Source organism: Myodes glareolus, chromosome 9 (assembly GCF_982192425.1).
Source record: "Myodes glareolus chromosome 9, mMyoGla1.1, whole genome shotgun sequence".
NCBI classification, from domain to species: Eukaryota; Metazoa; Chordata; class Mammalia; order Rodentia; family Cricetidae; genus Myodes; species Myodes glareolus.
In genome coordinates this window covers 56676071-56688224 of record NC_142034.1, presented here as the reverse complement: position 1 = coordinate 56688224, position 12154 = coordinate 56676071, and the positions used below count along the sequence as shown (strand labels likewise).

The 12154-nt window shown below is 48.2% G+C and overlaps 1 protein-coding gene across 6 annotated transcripts in view; it reads left to right on the top strand.

Moving 5' to 3' along the window:
• The window catches only part of Gas7 (growth arrest specific 7), a 237404-nt gene that overhangs the window by 108953 nt on the left and 116297 nt on the right, over nucleotides 1–12154 (top strand). The window contains exon 1 of one of the 6 annotated variants that reach the window (XM_087910498.1): nucleotides 10318–10418. The exons of 4 other annotated variants lie outside the window; for them this stretch is intronic. In XM_087910498.1, the coding sequence (XP_087766624.1) occupies nucleotides 10395–10418 (24 nt within the window). In that variant the 5' untranslated portion in view covers nucleotides 10318–10394. Of the gene's footprint in view, nucleotides 1–10317; nucleotides 10419–12154 lie in introns of those variants that run through there. One more of the 6 variants, XM_087910505.1, reaches the window with a different exon arrangement.

Genomic DNA, 12154 nt, shown 5'->3' with positions numbered 1-12154 from the left:
GTTGGGGAGGGCCATTCTGATGAGCGTTCTACAGCTAGGGAGCCTGAATAGCTGCCACAGAGGCAGGCGGGATGGCTCAGTAGGTTATGGCTATTGCTGCCATGCCATGACATGGACACCCTTCACACTAGGTGAATGAATAAATGAATGAATGAATGAATCTTAAAAAAAAAGAATAGCATAGATGACCTGCTTTCTTTAGTAAGCCAGTTTGTAATGTCACCCCACAGCTGGGTTTGGGAAGTTCCCACACTTTCCTAAGTGATGATGGTGGCCCATCTCTTAAACCATTCCTGTACACAGTGTGGTTGATGTCAAACGCCTGCTTCTCATCCAGGAACCTGCAGTTTGGCTACATGCTAGGCACACCGTGCCTGTAACCAGTCCCCGGTACTAATCCTGGACCCTTGGCTCAGAGAGCACTGCACACAGGCATGCATGAGGATCTGAGTTCAGATTCTCAGCACTGGAAAAAGTCAGGAGTGGCCACTCCCATGCTTTGTAAGCCCAGCTCCGTGAGAGGAGGAGGTCAGAAGATCACTGGGGCTTGCCAGCTGCAACTGAACTCTGGGCCCAGTGAGAGACCCTGTCTCCAAGGAGTAAGGCAGGGAGTGACAAAGGAGGACACCTGATGTCCTTTTCTGACGTCCACATGTGTGTGTGCGTGTGGGGGTGGGGGGTGGGGGGTATGGCAGGGGCAAACTCTAGATCTGAGGACTCACAAGCTTCCCTGGTAGACAACGATTATGATTACACATTCTGCCACTGTCACTGCTGGAGGAATTCAGCCCGCCCCATGTGACTCTACCTGGAAGAGGATTTCCCTGGGGAGAACTCTGGGACTTGATTCATTTACTCAGGGCTTTATCTCTGTCTCCAGAGCCCTTCATGGAGTTTGTTTTGTATCCTCTTGCTGAAGTAGCGCTTAACCAAGGACCGAGAGCTGTTTCCTGAGTCTTATGTGTTCTCTTAGCCAACCTTAAAACCTAGGACTGGTCTTGGGGACCCCCAAGAGTCTGTCTCTGTCTTCAGACTAAGGAAGGAGACCAGGGATGGCACCAACAAAAGTCTTCCCAAAGCCAAGCAGGAAGAGGCACTATGAGACAGACTGAGACAGGCGTTGTTCCTGAGGAGAGCCAGCCTCTCAGTAGCATGTAGGGTGGGACTTACCTTCTTGCAGGACTAGTGTGATATGGCTTTGCTTCTCACTGAGCAGGGTAAACAGCTCCAGGAGTCCCTGTTGGGAATTTGCACACATGGCTTGTGCCTCACCTATGACTCATATTAGAGCGCTGAAGGACTGAGAACAATCCCAAATTAGTGACCGGGGTGAAGGCGGTGTCAGAGACACCACACCCTGGCCATTTGTTGCCTGTAACAGTGGCCACCCTCTGAGATAGTGTCAAGATTAAGGAATGTTAAGATCTGCTTCTCTCTGGGGGACCTGACTCATTTAAGAAGTGTGCTTTCAGCTGGGGCTCGGAATACCAGCAAGGGTAGAGGATCTTGGAAGCAGAACATTCGAGCTGTACTGATAAACAGCTTTCCTGACACAAGGCCAGGACTAGGAGTGTTTGCAAGCATCCTTGTCTTAAGATCGGAGGTTCAATGGCTGGGTTGCTCTGTGGAGACCACTCTGGGGGCGGGGTAGCTTCTGTTCAGACTACCCTCCTGTCTGCCAGGAGTAAGCCCAGAGAAATAGAGGACCCATTTGACTAGTTGGAAGAGTGAGGGAACTAGAATAAAACAGGAGGCTGAGGAGACCTAGCTGACATGGAATGGATGCTTGACTCTATCAGATCTCACTAGAACATTCTAGTAAGAATGATAACGAGGCCACAGAGTCGAGAGAAGGAGCGGTGGCCTACAGCAGGATCCATGAGCACAGATCGGTCCTAAATGTTTTGTGTTCATCTGCTCATTTCCATCTTCCCAGTTGTATGACTATTAATAACAGCGTCATTAGTATTTCCGTTTCCATGGGGATTGCCTGTTCCAGACATTGTCCGGAGAGATCAAGTGGCTAGCTTACACCAGGTATAGATCTGAACCGAGCTCCCAAGTTTAATATAGTGATTGTGTGGGCTTGGTAAACTAGCAAGGTAGATTAAGGTCACCAGTGTCATGCACAATGGTAGTGATGTCATAGGCTTTCATCACTACCTTTTTTCACTAGTAGACCTTGGAATAAATAGGGAACCACTGAAAAAGTGAACCTCTTAGGCCACCCATGTAGGACTCATTTTGGTGTTGCATGTGTTCTGGAAACCCCCTGGTTTTCTACACTTTGGGAAACCCCAGTTCACAGTTTTGTTTCTTGAGCCGGGTGTACAAACCACAGTGAAAAGCTACCAGTCCAGTTTTGGCGCCACTGTTCCCCAAAACCATTTCTGTTCTCAGATCATATATGTCCTGAAACCGACACACACAGTCCTCAGGTTCTTCTCAGAGCTGAGCTCACCACACCTCATCTTCATGCAGCCAGCAACCTCACTTCTTGTGGCTGGGGACATCTGATAGCGCCTTTCAGAGGTCTGTCTTTTCCTAATCCCCAGAAGCATGAATGGCTTTTGTGAAGAGGCCTTTGCAGCTATAATTACATTAAGAATCTTGAGATTGTCCTGGGTTATCTGGATAAGCCTTCATACAATCACAGGTATCCTTGGTGAGGGGGCTGAGGGAGATCTGAGTTCACATATTTGAGAAAGAGCATGCCCAGGGAGGCAAAGACTGAAGCAACCCAGCCATAAGAGGAGTGAGCAGCTACCAGAAGTTGAGCAAAGCAAAGCAAAGGCAGACTTTCATTACTATTTCTATTACTTCTTACGGATCCTACTCAAGTTGACTTCAAAGGAAAAGGGACTCTCTAGATAGATGTAACTGAACATTCTCAGAAAATTCAGCTTCAGACAAGGTTTGATCGGGTTGCTTCATGAATGTCGGTGCACTGTGACGTCTCTCTGCCTCTGCTTCCTTCTCTTTTTCTCCATTCTGACTTCTGCATTGACCCTGTTCCATGAGGTGACTTGTCCAGAGGCCACCCAAAGCATCAGGCTTGCATTCTGTTGTCATAGTACCTCTTGTCCCTAATAATTTCTACCAGAATCTAAGGATTTGTTCTTAAAGGACTGTCTCGGGTCATGTGCCCATCTTTGAACTAGTCACTCTGGCCAGGGCAAGGGATCTGCCAACTAGCCAGACTGAAATCATTTGTCCCATAAATCATGAGCATGGAAAATGGAAACTTGGGGATCTCTCACCGGTGGCAGGGATATGCTGCACAGATCTGGATGCTGCAAGCTACTTCCAGCCTGGTGCATGCAAAAAAACTGATAAGATGCCTTGGGATTCCACAGTGGCTTCTACGCCATTAGATTGCCCTGAGTATGCTGGAGATACCAAGCCAAGCTCCCCGCTACCCTAGCCTCTGGCACAAGATTCTCCCTTCATCGGTTGGGGAACCCTGCAGCAGTCGCAGCTGCCATCCTGCTGGGACCATCCATTTGAAAGCCCCATTATCAAAGCATCTTTGAACTTTCTGTTGGGCTTATGTGACTCATGTTGGATATGGGGAGGGAAGTCCGTGCTGGGAAATAGAAGAAGGAAATGTGGACCAGCACTCCCCTACAATGGGGCTTTCTCTGCCAGCGTCTTTGTGGGGAGTGGGGGCAGCTCACTGCAGGCACTGAAGCCACAAAGGAACTGCTGTGACTGGATGGGAAAAATACAAATTTGAAAAGGCTTCCTGCCCCCTTCATCTCAATTGCAACCAGGCACCCTGAGCCTGGGAGACTAAAGGAAGCTTTTGGCCAGGGAGGATGACCGCTTGTCAAACCCTGTTCCACGGTGGGCCAGAAGGTGCCATGATGAACAGGGACTGAACAAGCCACGTGACCAGAGTTTCAGAGCTAGATGCACAAGGCTCAGCCCTCCGTGTGGTGCCTGGTTAACACCTGGGCAAGATTATGGCTCTGACAAAGTCCCTGGACCACCAAGGTCCCCATCCAGGTGCCGCAGTCTCCAGCTGCAGCCTCATGTCCTTGTATCAAAACGTGAGCTGTTAAATCGAATCTGAGTCAATTTCTCAGCGAGAACCCATTACCATAGAACCTGGATGGCTTCGGATGACCTGCCTTAAGGGAGGACACGGATACTAAAGGGATAACTCATGGCTTATTGTGCTCCTGAAACCAACTGAAGCCACCTGTGGACCATTGACATCAGGGTCTGGAAGAGTTTCCAGCACCACCTGGCAGATACACAACTAACTCCCAGTGCCTGTGCAGCAGGCACCTTGGCACGTATGATCCTGAGTCTCAGGGTATCTCAGCAGCAAACACCTTGGCACGTATGATCCTGAGTCTCAGGGTATCTCAGCAGCAAACACCTTGGCACGTATGATCCTGAGTCTCAGGGTATCTCAGCAGCAGGCACCTTGGCATGTATGATCCTGAGTCTCAGGGTATCCCAGCAGCAGGCACCTTGGCATGTATGATCCTGAGTCTCAGGGTATCCCAGCAGCAGGCACCTTGGCACGTATGATCCTGAGTCTCAGGGTATCCCAGCAGCAGACACCTTGGCACGTATGATCCTGAGTCTCAGGGTATCTCAGCAGCAGGCACCTTGGCATGTATGATCCTGAGTCTCAGGGTATCCCAGCAGCAGGCACCTTGGCATGTATGATCCTGAGTCTCAGGGTATCCCAGCAGCAGGCACCTTGGCATGTATGATCCTGAGTCTCAGGGTACCCTAGATGTGCCAGGCTTTCCTAGAGCTATTGTCTCCATGGTTTGGAGCAGAGGCGGCAGTGGTGGCAGAGTTGCTGGGCATTTATCACAGAGGAGTCAAGTAAGTGTTCCACTGTGTCCAGCAGAGGACATGGAAGAGGATTGTAGGGGCCTTCCTGGGGTAGGGGATCTTGGGGACACAGAAAGAGAGACGGATAGAGGCAACGAGAAAGACTGAGACAGAAGTTTCTGAGTGCTTCTGCTTATCTTTTGATGGGGGTGTAGGGAGTGGACACTTGCTTTCATCGGGATGACAAGGAGGTGGCGTCAGTAGGCTCTGCCTGGCTGTCACTTTAGGGGAAATCCCATTACATTAACATTGTGTCACAGTTAGCTCCAACTGTCAACTTGGCACAACCCAGAGTCACCTGGGAAGAGTGAGTCTCAACTGGGAAGTTACCTCCATCAGATTGGCCTGTGGGCATGTCTGTGGGGGGCATTTTCTTACTGATATTGAAGCTGCAGCCCACTGTAGGCAATACCTGGGCTGTGTAATAAAGTAGTTAACCGAGTTAATGAACTATGCTTCTCTGTGGTTTCTGCTTGAAGCTCCTGTGTTGGCTTGCCTGTTACCAGCAAGCCCAATAAACCCTTCCCTCCTTCCCAAGTTGTTTTTGGTCAGTGTGTTACCACAACTCAGAGACCAAACCAGTCACCCTTTCCAGCTCCTTCTTGGCCTATTTTGGGAAATAAGGCAAGAGACAGAGGCACAGAAATGCTTTGTTTTTGCTAGGCAGGGAAGGTATATCCTTTCTGGATGCTCCCCTGATACCTTCACAAGGTACAGGGTGTCCTTTCCCAGACTGTGCTATAGGTCTCACCATAGAGTAGAGGAGTGCTGGTCCCCTTCAGAATCCTGGGGGCCAGTGGGCATTGTGGGGACTGATATCTCCAAGCTCACTGGAAATGAGCATCAGCTTCTGGAAGTGCAGCATGATTGGAAGAGGAAAGAAAGGGAGACAGGTACTGAGGGCAGGAGCATCTCGAGCCGGCTAGGTCCAGAATTCAGTGACTCTAGAAGCAGCTAATCCAGCTGCCAAGCAGAATTAGCTGTGTCACTTGAAGTTATTGAAGTCACATGGATTCTACATGTATGTATGTGGCTTCTGCACATCAAGTTTTGTGCTGGGCATTGTGGAGTACATCAGCATTTGGTAGGCTGAGATAGGCCAGCCCAGGCTACACAGTAAAACCCCATTTCAAAAACATACTAACAAACATACAAAAAAACCCTGCAAAACCTTGGACTGGAGAGATGGTTCAATGTCTAAGAGTACTTGCCTTAAAAGCTTGGGAATGTGAGTTCAAACCCCCAGAACCCATGTAGGTTCTTGGCCAAGTACATACCTGCAACCCTAGGAGGATTACTTGGGTTTGCTGACTCCTAGTCTTCAGATTCAATGGGAGAACCATTGTCAATAAAGGCAGAGAGTGCTAGATCAACACACCCAATGTGGAACCCCTTACACACACACACACACACACACACACACGGCCAAAACAAAACCAAGTAGTTATCATATTCTCTGTGATCCAGGAGTGATATTCTGATCAATGACAAAATCCTCTTTAAAATTCTTAACATATTATTAAACATTCCTCTTTTATTGTGGATCAAAGCTCTGAAATTCTTTAAAAGTTCCAAGGGTGAGCTCCGGGGGAATGGATTTGAGTTAGGATCACTTGGAGCTAACTCTGGTCTTGGTGATAGGGGGCATCAGGGCTTCTTAGCCTTGGTGTGCTGATAATTGGGATAGGGTCTACCTGTGTTGATAGATGTTTGAGTTTTTATGGGGTTTTTAGCTTTGTTTTATTTGAGAAGGCTGATGCCAGCTTCCCATTTCTCTCTCCTCTTGCCTCAGTTCCCCAAGAGCTGAGATCACAAGCATATGCTACTATACTGAATTATGGCTGTAGGGTGTTTAGCAACAAAGCCAGCAGCCTCTCGTGGTAGGCACCTTCATTTGTACTCCCATGGGCACATGGAAGTCCTTGGAACTTGTGTGCCATGGGTTACAGGAAGAGAAACTAATGTGTGTAGAATTATAGCTGCAATTAAGCTGGTCTTGCGATGGGAAGGTACCATAGATCACCCAATTGGGCCCAGCATCATCACCAAGATCCTTGCATGTGGAAAAGAGATGACAGTGTTAACAGGGATGGTTTTAAATGTAGAGAAAAGACCCTGGCCAAGGCCTGGCCACTGGGCAGCGTTCAGAAGCAGGGAAAGACAAGACAATCTCTAGGAGGAATAAGGTCTATGACCTTGACCTACGACCTTCAAAGTAGTCAGAAACTAAAAGAGTGTTGTCCCAGGACACATGGAGACTGCTCCAGCAGCCATGGGAGCTAATCCAGCCAGCCACACTGTGACAGCTAATAAATGTCTCCAAACAGTGCCAAATGGCAATGGGGAGGTAGGGATGTGGGTGAGGGGAAGAACTACTCTGATTGAGAAACTACACAGAGTGCTGTCTTGTTTCCCTAGGAATGGAAAGGAAGGAGTTTGCCATATATGGTATGAGGGGAAATGGGTGTCCCCACCCAGTCCAGCTCAGTCTGTAAGGTGGGAAAGAGGGTGGATGCCAAGCTGACCCCCACCCCATGCCTCTGGAGCTGCAACTCTATCATCAGGGACAGCATTCCTGTCTGGGCTTGTACATCTTCAGATGGGGATAGAAAAGAAGCCAAATCGTCTTTAACTGTACTATAAAAGAGAATATATGTGTATATATAAAAGTCTCAATAAAACACTGAAATGGCAGTCAAGACCTCAGCAAGGAAAGCCAGCGAGCAGGCAGCGTGCCCCTGGGACTGTTTGTGGGAGTCACAGTGGAAGGGAGAGGCCAGAGAGCCCAGCCTGTGCTGCAGGCCACCAAGCCTGGGCTCTGGGCCAGGCACATAGCCCCTGGTTTCTTGGGCCCAACCCTGTGCTGTAATTCTGTTTATTTCGTTGGATATGAAATCCATATGGTTCTGATTTCTGCCTTGTAGCCATCATCTTGGCGTGGCTTTGGAGCCAACAACCACGCAAAAATGCCTTTGCATTTGTTCTGGAGAAGGTGGGAAGCTGTACTTTTCCAGGCTTCAGGGGGTAACCACGAGGCCCACATTTGATTTCTGGGACCTCTCCAGGAGTTCGGGGAGGGAGGAAAATGGATGAAGTTGGTTCTGATTCTGGTGAAGGACCCCAGGGCTGGGTCTGATGGGAGGAGCTTGCTGAGTGTGCTGATAACCAAGGGTTGGTTCCCTTTGCATCTCAGCTTAGACCATAAGTGTGTCTAGTGCCAAGCATCCCTGTATCCCCCTGCTTCTTCGTGATGGTCACATGAGAACTATAGGCTTGACCTTTCTTTGCTGGGCAGCGGTTGGCCATATCTGGAACAAGCTAAAGGTGGGTAAAGGGTTAGATTGAGAAAAGGAAGAGACAGAGTCAAGGTAGGTGTGTAGAGCAAGCTGTTCCAGCTGCTGTACCAAGGTCAGTGGTTCCCACCCGTGCAGCGTGGTGTGCATTGAACCACGTGCTCCAGAGGTTATGTAAACATGGGCCCCACCTAGAAGTTTCTGCTTTAGGAAGTCTGGGTGGCCCCAGAGCCTACACTTTCTAACAAATTGTCAGGAGAGGTACCATTGTGGCTGCGGCTACTTGTCCAAGAATCACACTAGATCCAGAATCAAAATAGTGCGTGTCAAATGGAAAACAATACTGGTAATGAATATAAGTAGGGCTCGTCTGCTTAGGGGTGAAGACCCCTTGTTTGAGCTGAATACTCTTGACCATCAACTGTTATTCTTTTTATCCCAAGGTGAAATAATATATTTCCCAGTTATCATGTATTAAAAGTGACCTTTTTGCATGTAGTTCTATGAATTTTAACACATATAGGTTCATATAGCCACTCCGATAATCAGGATATAGATATTCCATTGTTTACAAAATGTTTCTCCCATGAGTTCCAGGCCAGCTTGGTCTACATAACAAGTTCCAGGCCAGTCAAGGTCACATAGTGAGATTCTGCCTCAAAACTTCCTTTCTTTCTGCATGCCTTTTTCGTTCATACCTTCCCCACCCAAACTCCTGGCGCCTTCTCCATCTTCATGACTTTGTCTGGGACTGTCACATGAATAGAATAACAAACTGTATAACCTTTGACACTTGCTTTTTAGCATGTGATGTCTGTGTTCTGTCAGCTGGAGGCCTGTGGTGAGGTATATATTGCACCGTGGTGATGAGGGATTGTTGGAGCCAAGCTGCTCACCTCAAGGTTGAGACATAAAACAGAGAGAAAAGGATTGGGTTTCACTGTCTCCTTCAAGGACAGTGACCAGAAAAACTTCTATTAGGCTTCACTTCCTAAAGGCAGGTAGGAAACCAAGCCCCCAACACTCCGGATTTTGGTGGACATTTAAGATCCCACTGCCAGTCACTGCTCTGAAGGGTTGTGAGTCAGACTGTATGTGCACACTTGCTTTCATTTCTCATGGGTAAATCCCTGAGAGTAGGCGTGCCGAGTCTGATGGCAAGTGTGTGCCTAGCATGATGGCAAACTGCCACTTCGTTTCTGTGCCCTCTGCCACCTCTGAGAGTTCTCAGTACTCTGCAACCTGCAGCTTCCCTGCACTTGGAACCGACAGTCTTTATTCAAGCCTTTCCATACCACACTTGAGTTCAGAATGAGCCTCAGAAAGGCTCAGAGACTAGTCCAAGGCACAAGTCTTATCTAGGATCCTTCTGACTTGGAGACTGTGCTCATTCTTGAGGGTTGGTTGGCTTCAATGACAGGGAGTCCATTCCACGTTCCACATGCTGAATCTAGGAACCAGTAGCTTGTATGCTGGATGAAGGTGGGGGGTGTTCAGCTCTATCCAAGAGGCATACTAAACAAGGGAACAAGGGGGAAAGATATACATCCCAGAGTAGAAGGTTCTAGACAGCTCCCCTCTATCACACACACACACACACACACACACACACACACACACACACACACACACTATTTTAAGCTAGAGGATCCGTTTAGTTTGCCAAATGTCATTCACCTGGCTGGTGACCTCTTGGCTCTCTGTTTTAGGCAGGCAGTGGCATCTTTGTTTCTAGAGACATTCTTGTAATAACACCCGGGCTGCTTCCCTGTGGAACTTAATGGGCTGAGCATTTGCAATCTGGCATACCTGAGCTGGATATTCCCACAAACCTAGCCGCTTGGCCTTGGATCCACCCCAGGCAGGAGCTGGCTTTAGGAAAGAACCTGTGCAGCCAGTGAGGCCTCAGCTGAAACCAGAGAGGGTGACTTAATGGAGGAGATTCCTAAGAACAGAGTCCTCCTCTGGAGACCGTCCCACCCCACTCAGGGGAAGGAGCCCAGCTGTCCTGGAAGGCTGTGGACATGCTTTTCCGATTGCAGAATACTTCTCTTTCATTTTTGAATATCATTTGTTTGGTTGCCACGGCAACGTCAAGGCTCTATTTTAATGCTAACCTGCGTGGTTGCAACTTTCTATATATAAATGCTGCTTTGCACAGTGAATTAGCGGATGCCACGGGGAAGAAGTGGATGTGGAAACTGTGGCAAAAAAAAAAAAAAATGACCAGCCTGTCAGATTTGTATGAGGATCAACTGCAGGGCTAAGGTGAGTGGGGACCCTGACACCTTGGCCATCTTTCACGCAGGTACCCCAGGCTAGGAGGATCAGGTTCAACTGTTGACCCGACAGCTCCTACAGGCAGGGAAGGATTTCTTAAATAGCCTTTTGGGTTAGGGGTGGATGCTGCTTTCAAGGGACTCTGGTGCCTCTTTGTTTTCTGTGGTCCTCATGACTTTAGAAAGTCTGGCTTGCATGGTGACCAAGGTTCCAAAAAGGAAAGTAAGCCACTTGGATGGGATAGGTGTCCGAGAAGGAGGTGTTCCTGGTTTCTGTGGACTTACCTCAGCGCTCCTATTTGAATCTTTCTTCTTTGGTTTTGATTTTTTTTTTCTTTCCACCATGTGGCGAGTTTCTGTAGAGGCTCCAACTGATGTGCTGGAGTTCTCAGGAGAAGCCTGGGAAGGTCTGTGGGAATCAACTGGTATCTTTCTCCTATTGGAGATAAGAGACAGGTGACATGTTCTGGCGGAGGTCACACAGCAAGTGGGGCAGGAAAATAAGAGTTCCGTATGGACCTTCTGACCCCGGATGCCACACTGTGCACTTTCTGCTGCAAGGCAGGGCAGCAGACGGAGGGCACTTAACAGTCAGAGGAGCCTCAGAAGAGAAGCCTAGTTAGGGGTACACCTTTCTGTATTCGAGCTGGAGAAAAGCAATGGGCATGTGATTATATAATGAGACCCTGAAGACAGCTTTGGGAACAAGCATAAAGTTCAAGTGCAGAAAACTTGTGTTTATATGGATTCGAGCTCTTTCTACCCACGGGACAATTTCGCTACTTTTCCTGAGGCTTTGTTTCCCTTGGGACACTCAGAGGATGCTGACCATCTTCCCACAGCCTTGCAGTGATTTAGGGTCACATTTGGGGTGATCCCACAGAGGACAGCTTTGGGATGCACTGGGGGTGTGACCTGCTTGAGGACAGCATGCTTTGCCAACTGCGAGCATCCACAAGTGTCAGACTGCTCTTCTGTTCTCCAGTAGTTGGGAGAGGGCGAGCTGGCGTTAGAGGATCTTGGTCCACACAGGACAAGCATTTTGTTAGAATATCACATTTTGGTGTCTTCTCCTATACTATCAGGTACATAACGAATATTTCAAGGGCGTATGTCTGAAGACATCGACCCTGTTCTTTCTGTTGCTTCTGTAATATTTGGTCCCACTATTTTGCCCATGCTGCTCTTGAACTCCCAGAGTCTGGTCTTCTTGCCTCAGCCTACTGAATACCTAGAAGAACTACAGGTGCATGTTACTATACTCTACAATCAGTCTGTCTGTCTGTCTGTCTCTCTCCTCCTCTCCCCTCCCTTTCTTTCTGACAGTATCTCAAAATATAGCCGAGACTGGAATCAACAATCCTCCTGTCTCTGCCCTTCAAGTTCTAGTCACAGGCCTGATGTCGTCAATACCCCATCTAGCTCTAAAGGAAAAGATTCAGTAAAATGGGATTATGTCTGGGGATCAGTGTCTCTTGAATCTTGAGTCCCAAGCCACACATTCCGTGCCGTCAGTGTCTAGCACAAAAAAAACAAGATGTTTTAGTGCCTACGCATAGCAAGGGTCAGTGTAGATTTTAGTCCATTAGGGAAAAATGTGCTTTTTTTTGGCACTTATCAAACTTTCAAAAGAAATAGAAGTTTGGAAGTTGTCAGCCTCAAGTAGAGTGGTGACCCAATGAGCCCAGGATCCCAACAGAACGGTTATGGATTCCCTTTCCAATA